The 18,706-nt window shown below is 33.2% G+C and overlaps 1 protein-coding gene across 3 annotated transcripts in view; it reads right to left on the reverse strand.

Moving 5' to 3' along the window:
* The window catches only part of LOC127700596 (uncharacterized), an 86,032-nt gene that overhangs the window by 42,516 nt on the left and 24,810 nt on the right, over positions 1–18,706 (reverse strand). For all 3 annotated transcript variants that reach the window (XM_052204144.1, XM_052204143.1, XM_052204142.1), the window contains exon 6: positions 17,264–17,469. In XM_052204144.1, the coding sequence (XP_052060104.1) occupies positions 17,264–17,469 (206 nt within the window). The remainder of the gene's footprint in view (positions 1–17,263; positions 17,470–18,706) is intronic.

Raw genomic sequence — 18,706 nt, forward strand, 5'->3', positions numbered from 1 at the left:
ATAGCAAATTTGTCAAAACAGCTAGATTACATGTATCTTACCACTGATGGTTTAAGTTGTAATCCTTCAATGTCAAGATTCCATATCTTATGGAATGGAGGAATACTCTTTATATTGTCTTCAACTACTACTCTGATTATGTGTAAAATAAACTTAAAAAGTTCTTGATCCTAAAAATAGAAAGAGTTGCAATGTACACCATTGTTCCAGGTTTGGCGAAGGGTTTGGTTAACCAGCAACTTCCTGTATGTGGAAGTCTGCATGCATGTAGTTCACAATTTTAGTGGTCATCTTTTTTGGCTGTTAAATTATACATCATATTTGTTTTTCATTTTTAATATTTTGTACAGTATAAATTAAATCAGGCCATTAATTTTCTTTTTTCTATTGTTTATTATTTGTCATTTCTGGGCCTTCTATCATGATATAGCTTACTTTGATGCATTAGTTTTACTCATAGTTGAAGGTTGTGCATAGACATGTAGTTGTTGTCATTTAATTATCACTATCAGGATGATTTCATAGTCTCATTGGCAATCATACCACATCTTCTTAAAGTCATATGAAACGAATTACTGGTGAAAAATAATATTTATCCAATTCTTGAAACATGTGAAATGCATTTATATATCATAAAGAAACTTCAGTGCAAGATTTTTTCATATTTTTATGCATCCATATCAAGTGTATTTTTGGAAATTGATACCCGGGGGGGGGGGGGGGGGTTTACTTCCTATATTTTTAGTGGTACGAGTGTGCCGCAAAACAGGGTCGCTTTATCATGCCCTGCTGGTTAGAACAGGGTCCCTTTTCATGTCCTGCTGGTTAGAACAAGGTCGCTTTTTCATGCCCTGCTGGTGAGAACAGGGTCTTTTTTTAAACAAAGTATTTGTCTAGAACAGGATCGCTTATTTAACTGTTTAAGATACAGTCTAGAACCCGGTCCCGGGTCTAGAACAGCATCTATTTTACATTTTCTTGGGTGTGTCTAGAACAGGGTATGTTTTTCAATATATCTGTTTAGAACAGGGTATATTTTTCAATGTTTTCTAGTTAGAACAGGGTATGATTTGGCAAGTGCTGTCGGCACAGTTATAGCCAAAAGGATAGTCAGTAACCCCCCCCCGGGATTGATACTAATTTGCTTGACCGGACACCTAGTCCAAATAATTATGACGTCTTGAACGCCTTACATCGATGTAAGGCGTCAAAGAAAAAAAATATAATAGCCTTTCAAGACGTCATAATTATTTGGACTACCGGACACCATGATTGCAAGATTGAAGATTGCAATATATATGATTATAAAAGCGCTTACTATACAGTGATATTTTGATCCACGTAACACGTAGAGCAGTTGGCGAAAGGGAAGTAGTCGTCTGTAAAAATCTCTGAGTCATCGAGTTCCTGTTTAGTTGCACTGTCACTGTCAATGTTGAAGTTCTCTTGCCACACATCATTTGTCTCTGTACTTTGTTCTTCTTCACAAAACTGCAATAAACCTATTACATCTTTATGCTTTTTTGTTTCTAGATGTTTGCAGTAATTGCTCTGTTTTTCTGTTGAAAATTCGCAAGGATTACACTGAAACATTTCAAATGCAGAATCAGAAGCAGAATGCTCGTGCAGTGATCAGGTGATTGAAGCGCTTGTAAAAGCTCTTTAGAACGCGTCGATTCAAACGTTTTTAAAACCTTGGAGTATAATTTTCGTCTGCAACTATTTCACGAGACATATTATAAAGATTAAAAGAAGACATATTTTTAAAACAAAAAAAAGAAGAATTTTTGATAGTCTTAGAGAGACAATAACAGGTGATTTGCAAAACACTAAAGTAACGTATATTTTGATATAAAAGTAAGATGAAGTCCAACAAATCACTTACACGTGGCTAATTTACATACGATCTATCCATTGGTGTCTTCACTGAAGCAGATAATAGAAAAACATTGAAACCATTGAGGGTCTTCAGGGTATGTTTAAAAAAAAATGCAATAGAAATTGTCGCACGGAACACGAGTAGATCTATTCCGATTTAATGGAGACGTGAACGTTGAAAGATCAAATATCGCCGAGCTCAGTCGCCGAGGGTCATCGTCACAAAGGAGAAGGTTCACGAAGGGTTAAAATTGGCCCTATTTTGTTATGTTTTTTAAATCGGGCCAAAAAATTACAAACCGGCTAAAAATCATTTATAGTATACGATGGATTTACTTTCCATACTGACAGAATATAATAAAACGGACTTATTCTGCTTGAAATCCCACTTGGGTTCCACTTCCTCGTTGGTGTGTAGGGGACTCAGAGTAAGACTAACGGAAAGGGTATTTGTACTAGTAAATAATTGAATAAATTAATAAATAAATAAGTACTATTACCTGTAGTTACCTGCCAAATAAATGCGCGCAAATGTTATCAAAAGCTGTGCGCAAACGTAATGATTTTTGCTCACAAATGTAATAGTAATGCGCGCAAACGTAATGCACCGTCATATATACAAGTCATACAAGTCTTAATTAAAAATGAGCCGGGGGGTCGAGTCATGCTTCAGTGATTCCCTATATAATCAACCAAATTGTTCCCACGAAAGGGGGCGGACTAGACCCCCTGGGTCCGCATATGAATATACACAAAACGTTCACAGTATATATCAACAGATGAATTATTCACTTAAAAAAGGAAATTTATGGAAACTTCGCCATGCAACGTTCTCAAAAAGTCATCATTTAAACCATGGAAGTAATATTCAAACAATATTACTTCCATGTTTAAACTGAATGAGCAAATTAAATATGTTACAAGCATCCATTTCTTAAAAAAAAATGAAAAGTGAGCACGGACTAATGTGAAGTTTTCCAGGAACATATATGTTAGATATACTGTTCCCAGGTTGTTCTAAATATTTGAAGAAATTGAACAAAACATCTGTTATTCAATTTTTAAGGATGTGAACACTAACTTGTGATTATCATCTAAATAGATATAAGAAGATGTGGTATGAGTGCCAAATTTTTTTTATAAAATATCAAAAAATAACTCTCCATCCTAGTAACAATTTGTAAAAGTAAACCATTATAGGTCAAAGTACGGTCTTCAACACAGAAGCTAAGCTCACACCGAACAGCAAACCATAAAGGGTCCTAAAAATGACAAGTGTAAAACCATTGAAAAGGGAAGATAAACGGTCTATAATCTATATAAAAAATGAGAAGCGAGAAACACTTATGGACCATATCAACAAACGACAACTACTGGGCATCAAATTCCTGACTTAGGACAGGTGCAAACAAATGCAGCGGGTTTAAACGTGTTAAAGTATTAACATTTTCATTCATACCCCAGAAATTCGTTGCCCCCTCATTGTAGTTCTACCCAATAGCTATATAATTTATGAGGGCATGCAGAGTCTATAATTCCTAGCCATATATAACTGCCGGGGCAATGGGTTTGAACAAGTGGGTGACCGAAGTGTATATTTGATCAGATTTTTCTTTATTTTCTGATTTGGACGCAATTTTCGTCCTCTACGAATGTTTACCCCGGAAACTCTTTGCCCATTCGTTGTAGTACTCTCCAATAGCTATTTATTAAAGCAGAGTCTATAATGCCTAGCCATACTGAAATGCCGAGGCAATTGGTTTGAACAAGTGGGTGACTTCAGTGCATATTTTATAAAATTTGACTTTTTTTCTGTGTAACGGACGGAATTTTGGGCCTTTAACAATGCTTAGCCCAGAAATTTTTTACTCTAACCTTGAAGTACTATCCAATAAATATTCATTAGGGCAGCATCTATAATGCCTAGCCATAAAGAACTACCGAGACAATGGGTTGAATTTGGCTTTATTTCCATGTTACGGACGCAATTTTCGTTCTCTATGAATGATTATCCCATAAAATCGTTCCCCTCGTTGTAGTACTACCCAATAGTTATTTATTAGAGTAGAGTCTATAATCCTTAGCCATACAGAACTGCCGGTGCAATGGGTTTAAACTAGTGGGTGACCCCAGTGCATCTTTGATAAAATTGGACTATTTTTCCGCGTATTTTATCGAATTTGGCTTTATTTCCATGTTACGGACGTAATTTTCGTACCCTAGGAATGTTCATCCCATAAATTCGTTGCCCTTTCGATGAAGTACTACCTAATAGCTATTTATAAGAGCAAAGTCTATAATCCCTAGCCATACAGAACTGCTGGGGCAATGGGTTTAAACAACTGGGTAATCCCAATGCATATTTGATCAAATTTGACTTTTTTACCGTGTTACAGACATAAGTTGCTGCTTTAATAATGTAATAAGTATATATTTTCTTTACTATCATTCCTAGATCCAGATATGGCTGAAATGCTGAGAAAACTTTTCTTGATGCCACTTGAGGTATTACATGTATATAAATCATAATTAAGTATTAGTTAGTAGAAAACATCTACGCTTAGAAAAATTAGATAAACTGTGCTGGGATGATAACACAAAAGTTGTCTTCTTGTTTTGATTATTCTCATTATGTCGCCCAGAATTAGGTATATTTTTTAAAGACTCAACAATCAATGAAGTCTTCAATTGGAGTGACAAACTTCAAACAGAATTTAAGTGAACGAATTTAATGTAGCCACCGCACAAACGGCCATTTCATGATGTATAACATTCGAAAGATTGTTATTTGTACTTTCTTCTTCGTCCGTTTAAAAAAAAATACATGGTAAATTCCGTTAAATCGAAGTCAAATGTGAAGAATTGACAGTTCAAAATTTTCATAGAATTAAACAAAAAGCTTATACTAAAATGTATGAATATGATCATATAAAAGCTTTAAAAGTGAATACTGTCAGCAGTTTTAAATTCATCATCTAGATCGTTTGTAGATAAAAAGTTCTTGCTGCTAAACTATATATGTCTTTATGTCTTTCATCATAAAATAGAATGAAGTAGAAGAAGAAACAGAAAGTGCAGAAAATCTTCAAAGAAATCAAAATAGAGTGGTTGGTAGAACTTGGCATTAACCTTCTATATATTTTTAAGAAACAATTGACACAAAAAACTGTATTCAAAGCAGACATACAACTGCACAAAAAGATTTAGGTAACAACTGACAAAGGTTCTGTGAACGTAATAGCAAAAGTGAAATGACTTTTTGATTATTTATAAGAAATGGATTATATACATAGTGATTTTAGCATCGTTTTTGTAATTACATTATGGCTGTTAAATTGTTGACTAAGCACACATGTTCAGCAAGCTCCTGAGGTTCACACAAAGTGTGCCTCGATCAGCGTTTTACATCTCATTGAATCTACTTAAACGATTCATTCAAATGTTTATGGTACAAGATAAATTTTCGTCATAGTTGTCTTGGCATCAAATAGAATTATCAAAATTGAGAATGGAAATGGGGAATATGTCAAAGAAACAACAAGACCAAAAACCAGACAACAGCCGAAGGCCACCAATGGGTTTTCAACGCAGCAAGAAAATCCCACAACAGGAGGTGGTCCTCAGCTGGCCCCTTACTAAAATTGTGTACTAATTCAGTGAAAATGTACGTCACACTAAACTCCAAAACATATAAATAAACTAAAATTGAAAAACATGCAAGACTAATAGAGGCTCCTGAATTTGGACAGGAGCAACAATGTCATATATTTTGACTGTAGCATGAAACTTCAGTTTAAGTGTTTACTCAAGTTTTGATCTGTAATGCAGACACTTCTTCAACTTGTTTGAAAGATAAAGTGAAATTTTACAACACATAAGCAGAATTTATAGTTTTCTATGAAAATGTTTTAAGGTTCATTTTCATAGGATAACGTCACCAATTTTCATGGTATCAACAATTGGTGCTATTTAAACGTGCGCGAATGTGCAATCGACGTATGACAAATTTAAATGTATATTGGACGTTGTTTTCTGTCATTTTCATTAGAATGGAGATAACAATGTTGTATTTTAAGCTCTGACGGCATCAATTGGTGATTTGATGGTGACAAATACCCGTACTCTTAATTTGCGACCATCAAATAACCAATAGATGCCGTCGTAGCTTAAAATACAATACAGATATCTCCTAAGTATTCGTCATTAACGATTTATGCTGCCCTTAGCATTATTTTAGTAACCATACAATGAAAAAAAAATACTATTTGAATACAGATTAAGAAACTACAATTTCAAAATCAGTTTATGAAGTTTTTAATTCATTAATTTAGGATCAGTTGGATTATGTTCCAGACAGCTTTGAGAGCCAAACAATTTCACAGATTGTTGAAAGAAATGAAGGTGAATTATACGTACTCTTTTATTACACTTTAGCCATTAGATTTTTATAAAATACTATGAACAACTACAAATACATCATTTCTTGGAACATTTGGCTAATCAAGGGTTGAACAAATCTTATTCTTTCTCTAGTAGTAACACAGTTCCAGAATCCATAACCAGTTATTTTATTTCCCTTATTTCTAATCAGTTTAAATTACATGCAAGGTGCAAATCGAGAAAACTACTTTTTATGTAGAGATATTTTCTAATATAAAATTATAAAAAGCAGACTCTCCATGAGAAAAAATAATATTCTGCACTTAGAAATATGTTTTAATTGCTAAGTATATACAAAAAAGAATTGGAAAAAAATATACAGTCAATGCATCATGACTGCGCAAAATATAAGGGTTGCAATATAGAGCCATTTATGACTTAATACAAGCATGATACAGAAATAAACAACTATAGGTTGGCGTAACGCCTTCGAAAATGAGCATAGTCTATATCGCATAGTCAGCTATAAAAGGCCCAGAAATGACAAATGTAAAAACAATACAAACCAGAAAACTAACGGCCCAATTCATGTAGAAAGTAATGAACGAAAAACAGATAGGTAGCACAGCAACAAACGACAACCACTGAATTACAGGCTCCTGACTTTGGACAGGCCCATACACAATGTGGCTGGGATAAACATGTTAGCAGGAACTAAACCCTCCCCTAACATGGAACAGCGGTGTAAGTGTGTATTTGTTTATTCGACATTGGCTAGAGGAAAACAAAACACTTATAACCCCGTTGCTTTTGGCAACTGTCCTAAATCCGGAACCTCTGTCCTTTGTTAGTCTTTTATGTTCTTTTTAATTGTGGTTCATTTATATGTTTCTGACCTTAGGGTTAGGTCTTTTTTCGCTTAACTAGTATACATTTTTGTTACGGGGCCAGGTGAAGCCCACTTGAAGGGTGCGGGATTTGCACGGTGTGTTAAACGTCGCAAATCATCTTAAGTTTTATTTATTGTTCGTTATAATTTTTTACTTAGCAATTTCTTATACGCATCTTTCTCACACAAATGTTTCAGGAACAAGTGACAACCAAGACCATGTTCCAGGTAAGAAATTGGCAATTAAGGTCAAGTAACAGTTTACTACAAGTGGAGAACAAGTGTCTTATTAAGAAATAAGTGGGGAATGTGTCCATGAGACACAGATGATCCATATAAGATTATAAAAGGCCATAAACGCAAGAAAGATAAAAGTGACACTACCAAAGTTTTCTAGCTGTGATAAAGACACATTCCCTATTTCCATTCTCAATTTATGTCATAGATTTTCTTAAAATATTTCGCATACACCTTTCAATTGGCTCGTTGAACAACTAAATATCGAAAAAAATCCCTTTTATCTCTTATATTTGTAACTGAAAGTTTGGGGTATATTGTTTTACCCCTGTCTGTCTGTCTGTCTGTCTGTCCTTCCGTCCGTCAGTCCATCCCATTTTGATGTATATACTTGCATAAGAGGAGGTTAACTGTTTCCAGATAACTCCTCCTACAGTTTTAATGCTAGGCAGTTTTCACTATGATGGCTGTTTGTACATATGTTGAAGGTGTGAATGTGGTCAGGATTAATTTATTAATTTTTGCTTTTGGGAGATAAAATTACTTTGTCATTTTTTGGGGTGTATGCGGTTAAATGTTATAGTTATTTTTAAATAACACGTTGCATCTGTGGGGCATCAATTTGTCTCCCATACACAACAATATCTCAAAGAAAGTCTCACATTGACTTTTTTATAATACAGTTACTTCACAGTGGAGTGCGGGGGCATCACTTTGTCTAGTCTTAAGTATATATGATTTAAATCTTTCAAAATAGGTGAACATAAATATTGTATAGGAAATATATAAAATTTACGAAAAACGATCTAAATTTAAAACAAGAATGTGTCCATAGCACACTGATGCCCCACTCGCACTATCATTTTCTATGTTTAGTGGACCGTAAAATTGTGGCCAAAACTCTAATTTGTCATTCAAATTAGACAGATCATATCATAGGGTACATGTGTACTAAGTTTCAAGTTGATTGAATTTCAACTTCATCAAAAACTACCTTGACCAAAAAATTTAACCTGGAGCGGGACAGACGGACGAACGAACGAACGCACAGACCAGAAAACATAATGCCCTCTACTATCGTAGGTGGGGCATAAAAATGTTTTAAAACTTTTGATACGTAGATTTTTCTTCAATGTGGTGTCGGTAAAACAAAATCAACAGTTAAAGATGTAAGATGATTATAGGGTCAGAAACAGATTTAATATAAATACAAAGTGTCTCCTTTATAGCCAAATATTTGGTGTGTATTTTTCACATTGTTGAAAACCGTACATTTGCCTTTTAATTGCTTACATTTACTTCGTTTGAAATTTGGTGGATAATTGTATCATTGGTAATCATTGTTATCATACCACACCTCCTTATTTTTTTCTCCATTTCTTTTTAATTAAATCAGGACCGTAACTACATTGAGGCAAATAAGGCAAATGCCTCATGTTGAAAATTTCGAAAAAAAAATGATAAATTGAAACAAAAGCTTGCCTTCATATCAAATTGTTTTCACGGCGAGTGTCTTGCAAGAAGCAAGTTCTGTTCATCCTCTGATGTCGTCCCCTGTTTTTTGGGATCCATGTTCCTCATTTATTTTTAGTTTTCAGTGTTGATGGTCTATTGTTTGTCGTTATGTGTCTTATCTGTTACCGGGTTTGTCTTTTGGTCGTTTATTGCCCTTCTTTATGACTATTGTCTTAGTGTTGAATTTCATTTGTAAATTTAATTTAGTAATTTTGTTTTAAACTTGAGTTTTATTATATTTAAGGACCTTTTGTCTAATTTCAAAACCTACTTTAAATTGTAAAACTATTTGAAATTAGCTCTCAATTTTTTGTTCTAAGGCGGCGTTAAGCGGACACCAATCAATCAATCAATCAATCTTTATGACTAACGCTTTAGTTGTCCAATATTAAGCTGTTGTTGGTTTCTTCTCGTAACATCTGTATGTTGTAAACGTTCATTCTCTGCTTTGAGTAGACTTAAGACTTGAGAAAGATCAACGATGACGGGTGAAAGGTTGTGTGGTTTGGCAATGTTGCATGTCCACCGATGTCCAGATATTGTTCGAAAAAATGGTTTGAGAAGATTCCATGCTACCGGACATAGAAAAATTGGTCGTTTTTTTCATGGAAAATTAAACTTTATATTAAAGAATACAAGACTGGCTCTCTTTTCTGTAAATAAAACTCATTGAAAAAGCTGACATGGGTTAAATTAAAGTGAGACAACCAATCTCCCGGAATCAAATCATTTAAAAAGAAAAATCATGTATTGCCATACGACCTTTTACACTGAAGGCTAAACTTGCATTTAGCCGTGTTCAGGCCCTTAAATAGAAAGTAAATGGATATGGAGTAAATGTGCACGGGGCAAAATCGCACACACTACATAGAAAAAGTACAAATTATCAATGAACATGCAGGGTTTTTATTTTTGTTCTTCATCTTGACAGTCGCTTGAGGGTCTTCAACAATGAAAGAATCATTCATACCCTACAACAAGGTCAAGACGGCCCCTAGCGTCAACTTAAGCGATACTTAAAGTATTGTACTGTGAATAAATTTCAAAGTCACAAAAAAATACACCAAAGTCTAAACACAATACAAGACCAGAACAGACAGATCCGACATTATCAGCCGGTATAAAATGTAGCAATGAGGTCTAAGAACAGTTTTCCTGAGACTACCCTGAGTATACCCTTTTATCCCAGTTAGCAACTACATCAAGTAGTTGTAATTGAAATGCGTTATAAAATCTGAATTCACATAGTTAAATAAATGATAATCAGCCCCCTCTTAACTCTTAAAAAAATAATTGACAGGTACAATACGTTTTCTGCCTGCCAAAAAAAACCAAAAAAAACAGCAGCCACACATTTAATTATGTGAAATACGATTTTTGCTTAATCCTTCTTATCGGTCTTTTGATGTTGTCCTTAAAAACTAAGAGTCTTACAATGAATCTATATATTTTGCTTTGAGACCAGAATATTGTCGAAAACATAATTAAAACAAAACTTGCGTTTCAGATTGAGAACGGGTCCGAGAAACGCTCAAAATGCACAATTTTGCGTCAATTTTTCCAAAGCTTTTTCCCAGACCCCTCGCCGAATATATTTTGCCTCACTTTTAAAAGAGACTAGTTACGGCCCTGTAAATTTCGACTTTAATAATGTCAAGGTATTTATCTTAAAATTGCTTTTTTTGGGTTCCTTAGTACTTTCACACTTTCTTTTTGGGGCATATATATTAAAACATACAAAGCAAATGGTCAAACAGCCGTAATGTATTATTTTACAGACGGAAACATCTTCAAAATGTTACAGGACATGGAAATGGAAATTAAGGCTATGCATCAGACCATGCAACAAAGCCATCAATTTAGGGTAGAAGGCCAGATAAAAAGGGATATAGCCGTAATTGCAAAGCGGTATTTTGGCCGTAATATGTTCTCAATTCCGGATGCTTGCAAAGTGAGTGCTATAATAATAAAGTTTTTATTGTATTGATTGTATTTTGTCAACCAGGAATTATCATTTTCGGAATTCGTGGAAACGGCTGTTATATTCGATATTTGCTGGTTTTTAGTCGGTGCTCAATACAATTTAATTGTGTTGTCAGTAAATTCATATCAATCTGAACATATGAGCATTCACAGTCCTACAATCTGTCGCTACTTACATGTATATATTTAAACATTGCACACAGTTATGTATTTCTATGACTGTTAATGACGACTATATGTTAAATCCTTCGGTTTGATACTTTAGCATCATAAACGTTACCTTTTTATTGCTTGTTTTGGCTTTCAAGAAGCTTTCAGTATCGACGGGTATTTCTAAACTTTGTGTCTTTGGTGTTTCTGTAAGTTGCGTTATTTGTGTTTTGGATCGATCTGGTATTTATAGCTTGTCCTGATGTTTTACTGTTACACAACTGTCTCAGGTCAGCATACATGCATGTTTGTCCCGCCACATTTTGTATGTGTATGTCCCTAGTCACTATCCTGTAAATCGGTGAATGTCGTTTGGTGTAGTATATCATATTTGTTTCCGTTTATTGTTTTGTAAATCAATAAAGACGTTAGTTTTCTCGTTTGAATTTTTTTACTTTTATAATTTTGGGGCCTTTTATAAATTACTTTTCGATATGGTTTTCTCATTCGGTTGAAGGCGGTACAGTGACCTAAAGTTGTTGTCTTTTACGTTATTTGGTCTCTGGTGGAGAGCTGTCTCATTGACAACGATACTTACTTATCATCTTCTTATTTGATATGATTGCCGGTACTTGGTCTATTTCGTTAATAAGATACGAGTCTAAAAAGGAAACTTGTATCCATAAGAGTATAGTCAATGGCCGTTTTTAACACACTTACTTGAACAAGATAGACTTTTATAGCTGATCTTTAAACTGTGTAATGGATTACTTTATTTGAGGCTTCATATATTGCATGAACAGTGACTTTCTACGTTTTGATGGTATTTTCGCTCAATAAAGTCACGACGGGTGTCTAATACTTAAAGCAATAGGCCAACTATATTTGTTGTATGAATGATTGTAAGGTGTATATGTCTATCTGGCAATAATGTTCTGACCATGACCTCAGTGGTCAATCTTAAATTGTCCTAGTTATTTTTTGTTTCTCAGATTCTATGATATGGAATATGTCAACAATATATAAAGCATGTAATAAATATATGATGTACACGTCTGTCTGGCGGGGCTCATTTGACCTTGACATCATTTTCATGGTTCATTGATCAATGTTAAATTTTCCTTGTTAAATGTTGTTTCATAGAAACATTGTGCAATATATCAAATATATTCAAAGCAAATTTGGTGTATGAATTGATTGTAAAATGTACAAGTATTTCAAGTTGGGTTTATCTGACCTTGACCTCATTGTCTTGGATCCAGTTCAGTTTATGTGATAGTTGTAGTAATTAAAGCTTAACAACATAAAATCAATGGTAAGTAAGAAAGGCAAGATATTTCAGCGTGTGCAATCTTGTTTAATATAAGGTCTAGGAGGAAAACTTTCTATTCTTCTTGTAGACTGAAGTAAGTGAATTGATACAAGAGGAAATGGGCAGGCAGGCAAAAATTTCCGAAATAAAGAAAGCTTTATCTTTTGTAAAAAGAAAGTATTCAACTGAATACAGGCCAGCCATTTATAGAACGGTAAATGTAGTTTGAATAAAGCTAGGTTATGTTACTGTCATACAATTCAATAAAAAAAACAGATTTTTTTTTTATACCTATCTACTAACAATATGAAATTGTGAATGGAGATGTGCATTGTGTCAAAGAGACAACACACCGACAACAGAACAGAAAACTGCCCAAGGCCATCGACGGGCTTTCAACACAGCGAGTAAACCCCACACACAGAGGCTGTCTTCAGCTGGCCCCTAACCAATAATGAGTACTAGCTCAGTGAAAATAGACATCGCACTAAACTCCAAAACATATAAATGAACTAAAATAAATAAAAACCAAACCACAAAACCAAATAATGTATATTTTGAATAATATCCAAATCAACTGCAACTAAATTTAATTATCACTTAACAATGAAGGCTGAAATTAAGCTAAGATTAAGCAAAGCATGAAGTTCACAGTCAGCAAGTTCACATTAAGTTCAAGAAAATGCCATTCACCTGCATCTACTCGAACTTAAGAAAAAGAAAAAAAACGTAGAAGTTCATTTGACTGCTAAGTGCTAAATCTGTTATGTATTCACTAGTTACATTTGCTTCCACACTGCATGCTGTCACATGATCAATTTAAAATTTCGTATTGTAGCTCAGAGCAACTATGGAACAAACTAAAGAGAAGCAACTACGGAGTTTGTTCGGAAACTACACCGACGCATCAACAGCAGACAAAGAAGTTGTTGATTACAGAAAACAAATGGTGTTGATAATGGTAAATAAGAAGAATTTTCATTAAAAAAAACCACCACATCCAGTAACAAATTCAATCACATATAAAATTTACGCCACATTCTATATGTATGTGCCTGTCCCAAGTCAGTCGTTTTGTGCTGTGTTACATATTTTCTTTTCGTTATTTTTTGTATATTAATTAGGCCGTTAGTTTTCTCGTTTGAATTGTTTTATATTTGTCATTTCGGGGCCTTTTTAAGCTGACTATGTGGTATGGGCTTTGCTCATTGTTGGAGGCCGTACGGTGACCTATTGTGGTTGATTTCTGTGTGATTTGATCACCAGCAAAGAGTTGTCTGATTGGCATTCATACAAAATATTCTTGTAATATATTGACAAAAAAAATGACTTTTCTATTATGAATATTTCTGTTACTTAAGAAAGACACGATACTTAAATTTACACTAAATACCAATTGATTGATTGATGGTTTGCTTAATGTCAAGTTGCAAATATTTCAGGCATATTCCGGACAAGACCAAATACTTTTAGGTACTGTAATTGTTTTGAAAATTAAGAGTTTTACCGGAAAATGAAGATAAAGTTGATTAATCATTTTGAGATGGGAATGTTCTTTAAGTCTGACCTTACGATATGTCATTTTCACGTTGTGTTTGATATGCCTGTTTATGCCGCCATTTTTTGGATTTCATTGAACGCAGTCTTGAAATGATATATTTGATAACAATACTATTCAAACATTTGCAAAATTCTTTTACATTTTATTAATTTATTACTAAAATATTATGCCGGGAAATTCCTTTGTTTTTAGTGGGAATTAAATCAATTTTTGTATTCATTTATTTTATAGAGATTTCTTCATAGAGAAAATCCGCCAAAGGGAACCTTTTGGAGAAAGGTGGAAGGTCTACATACTGAAATTGAGGGAAAGGAAAAAGAAACACGCCTTTTCCCTCTACCAAGGACTCTTAAGGAGGGAGGAAAGAGAACAATAAAAAACTTGAAACTCATTGTTGTTGGACTATTTGGATTAATGTTTTCTTAAGATATTTAATCATGTTCGTACTCAAATGTGGACAGTTTTTAGGACCTTGCATAGTCTTGATGCATATATACTGTACAATAACATCTGGTTAACACATCAAATGGGTGAAATCTCTTCGTTCTTACTGTGCTATAATCTGGATAATGCACAGCAAACGTGTGCAACTTTAACTACCTCAAACAGGGCGAGGGATAATAAGCTGCAGATCAATTGTTTAGATGCGAATTGTCTTAAAAATTAATACAGTAGAAAAAAATTGAAGGGGGAACGGGGGAAGTCAAAGATTGAAAAGTGAAACATTTTTTTTTCTGTTTACTTAATATTTCAAATATTGGTAAATTTCTCCTCGGTTCACTTCCTCTAAGCATATTATTGAGGGAAAGAAAGTAAATTAATATACTCAATAACCCTTTCAGTTATGATTTTTCATACATCGATTTAAAAGTACACAAAACGGAACTAAAACTGTAGGAGATGTAGGTTGTACGTCAATAAGTCAGCAAGCAAATGACAAAAAAAACCAAACTAATGACTACCAGAGGACAACGTATAGTATTGTTTTCAACAACAGATAGGCGTCCTACATTGTTCGGGTTATTTAGGGTCACCCGAGCCGTGCAGATTAAATGATGTATACAGACTTGCTTGGTTAATAACTATAATATGTAATTAACTTGAATATCCTTGTTAAAAATTGATGTGCATGTGCAATAACCTAGCTAACATTTCTTTTTATTCAAATTAGTATAAACGAATGATGCCTTAATACCCTAAAATTATTCAGCTCTTCATTCAAAATTGTCCTTCAACATTAAAACAACACAAATAAAAAGATAAGAAAACCATAAAGTCGGTTTACAATTTGTTCTCGTTGAATACAAAATACTAATGTTGAGTATTTCAAGACATTTCTTAAAAAAAAAGATTTTTTGTAAAAAATTAATCAATTGTCAGATACCTGAAATACAATTTAATCACGAACATTTTAATTTTTTTGTCAAGTTCTCCCTGCGTGCTTAATTTCATAACCAAAAAATCATGAAAACTTCATCCGTATTGATATGGAGTCAACATGGGTATCGTCTCCACAAAATTCTCCATGGAAATACCCTGCAAATATTAGACATTACAATGTCAAAGGACAATGTCTGCTAGTGTCACTTTAAATGAGGTATCCCAAAAAATTGGTTAAACTGGGCCAAGAGATATTGATAGGTGTGTACTTTCTTAAAAGTACCTTTGCAAAATATAACCATACAAAATAGTCAATGTACCAGAAAAAAAACTTTGTATCTAGTAAGGAAATATGTGAACTTTACATTTAAGACTGGATTTGCAGTTTAAGTAGTTCAAACAAGTAAACTGTCTTATCATTATAACCACTGTTTGACGTTTAAACAGTAACAGTTCTGATATGGACTACTTTATAATCTATAGTTTAATGTGGTAATAAAAAACAAGGACATGTGGTAGGATTGCAATCTTTCAACCAAAGAACAGGAGTAACCAGTAATCATAATGTAATTTACATTTGAGGTCAGCAAAAGTGTAAGTCCGCCACATTTATATGAGTCTGTCCAAAGTCAAAAAAGGACATAGTGCCATTGGTATGTAATTGTGTAGTTTAGCATTTACTTTACTGAGTGAAATTTTGTGTTGCACGTCAGAATAGTATTACCATTTTAATTTTTGTTGAAGCAAGTCGCAGCTTATTGCATGGCATGGACTACCTACTGTTAAAGACTGTGGCATTGTGACTTATAAATGACATTGCTGAAAATCTGCTTTTCATACACATTAACAATGAGGATATAATATTGCATGGAAACTCAAATCTCTGTTAGTGTAACACTCCTTACCTTTAGGAGACACATCTGTTCTAGCTGAAGTGTCTATTTGAATATTCAACTTTAACATTAAAGCAGCAGCCAAAAATGAAACAAGATATAAACAAGGTTAATAAGATATATAAACAAAATGCAGCGTAAGCATGTGGTTCATCGAAAAAACTTTCAAGGCAAAATGGAAAGTTAAATGAAAGAATACTTAACAAAAATCATCTTACAATAGTATAGTTCTTAGATGACTTTTTGATTAGGTATAAAATATGAATACTATTTCATTACTGAAAGTTGATTGAAATGTTCAGAACTGAAAAACTACTAAACTTTACAGTACTGAAAAATGACTGAAATATTCAGTACTGAAAAATGACTGAAATATTCAGTACTGAAAAATGACTGAAATTTACAGTACTGAAAAATGACTGAAATTTACAGTACTGAAAAATGACTGAAATATTCAGTACTGAAAAATGACTGAAATTTACAGTACTGAAAAATGACTGAAATTTACAGTACTGAAAAATGACTGAAATTTTCAGTACTGAAAAATGACTGAAATATTCAGTACTGAAAAATTACTGAAATTTTCAGTACTGGAAAGTGACCGAAATTTTCAGTACCGAAAACAATTTTTCTCAACATTACTAAAAATGATATATAAATAAATGTACTGATTAGTGATGTTTCTTAAAAGTACTGTTTATATATCGGCATTTAATGTACTGATTAGTGATGTTTTTTAAAAGTACTGTTCATATAGCGGCATTAAATGTACTGTTTATATAGTGGTATTTAATGTACTGATTAGTGGTGTTTCCTAAAAGTACTATTTATATAGCGGCATTTAATGTACATGTAAACGTTAGGCAAATTGTTGGTAGTGTACATCCCTACATTAGACATTAAGTACAGATCGTAGAGTACTAGCAGTTACTGACAGCTAGTTTATTTTTAAATTTATATTATATGTCCATTTACTCCGTATGTGTTCTCTTTTAAAGTTTTAGATATATTATAAATAGAAAGCAGTATATCCTTAGAAAATTTACAAACTTTCAGTAAATAAGCCATCTTTGTAGATGAATCACCTCTCAGATGAGGTACGTAAGCCAGTATGATCAAGAGGCTGTACCCTGTCACATTCTGTGATGGTCCCAAGCATGGTCAACATATGAATCAAATCAGATTCACTAAGTTTTGATTTGGTCAGTATAACATCAAGGAAAATTTCAAAAGCTGCCGATGATGAATCTTGGTGTAGTTCGTAGCACTTATCTTCACTGCACTGCATGAACTGTAAGGGAAAAAGGGGTGTTTAACAAATGTCAAATCAACGTAATAATTTTAGAAGTCACAACTGATACATTTGTTTCATTATAGCAGATATGATTTTAACAACTGGTAAAAAAGAGCAGAAATAGCTATACTGAATTCAAATTACTACAAAAAATAAAGTAGTAAAAATAGAACTCAGATTAAAAAAGTAACAATATCAATGACTATGATTTGGCTTTAAAATGAAAAATGCATGTCTATTATACTTATCATGCTTATCTAAAGACTCCAGCTACTCATTTTATCTGACATCCTTAGGAATGTTCTATGATTAATGGTGCTATGTGATGTGTGGCCAAAAATTAGGTTCCAACACTTGGCACACAACCAAATCAATGAAAACAATTAATTGTAAGCAAATTAATGATAGAAAACAAACTGAGTTTTTAGCAAAAATATAAGTGAATTATAATTCAATGGGAAAAAGATTTATAAAACCAAAAACATTTCAAATAAACCACAGCCTTAGGCCTCTTTAAGTATAATATTATTAATAAATCCTTGAATCCACCTCATTAACATGATTAAGTTTCATAAGTTGCATTACATGTTCTGTGGGCTATCTTATAAGTAAAAGAGTGTTTCATTGTACTGGTTTTAGCCAAACTACTGAATTCTAAAGTCTGTTAGTTTCATAGGTGTATTCAAAATAAAACTTGACCTCTGGGCAAAGCATGCTACTACTGATATAACAGGGCATATGCACCAAATTTAAAGGAGATAACAGCAATCAAATATTTTCATCTAGTGTTAAATACTTATGAATTACATGTATCAACTGATTGCTAATGAAACTACAGTTCCAATCATCTATCAAACCTTCTTTATTTGTTAATCCATTCAATTATTGCGAACCCAATGAAAGTTTTCCACAGTGCCATCTCTATCTTGACCAGGTATTTAAACTTTTGCAAGTTCATCTGTCCTATTGAATAAATACAATAGCTATTGTTCTCTGTGTAGTTTATTCTCTGGGACCTTTAAATTTCTTCTAAGAGAAATCTATCACTCATTGATTAATTTACCTGAGTAAAAAAATTTTCTTATATATAGACAAAAATACTTTTTTTATACTCATTAACTGTGTGTGATGATGTATTTATCTAATATTAATAATATGTTTTCATTCGGTTTAATGTAAATATTGATTCAATCATAGAAAGTTGATTTCAAACAAAAGTTTTATCAATGTTCCT

This window comes from Mytilus californianus, unplaced genomic scaffold (assembly GCF_021869535.1).
Source record: "Mytilus californianus isolate M0D057914Y unplaced genomic scaffold, xbMytCali1.0.p SCAF_5, whole genome shotgun sequence".
In the NCBI taxonomy this organism is placed as follows: Eukaryota; Metazoa; Mollusca; class Bivalvia; order Mytilida; family Mytilidae; genus Mytilus; species Mytilus californianus.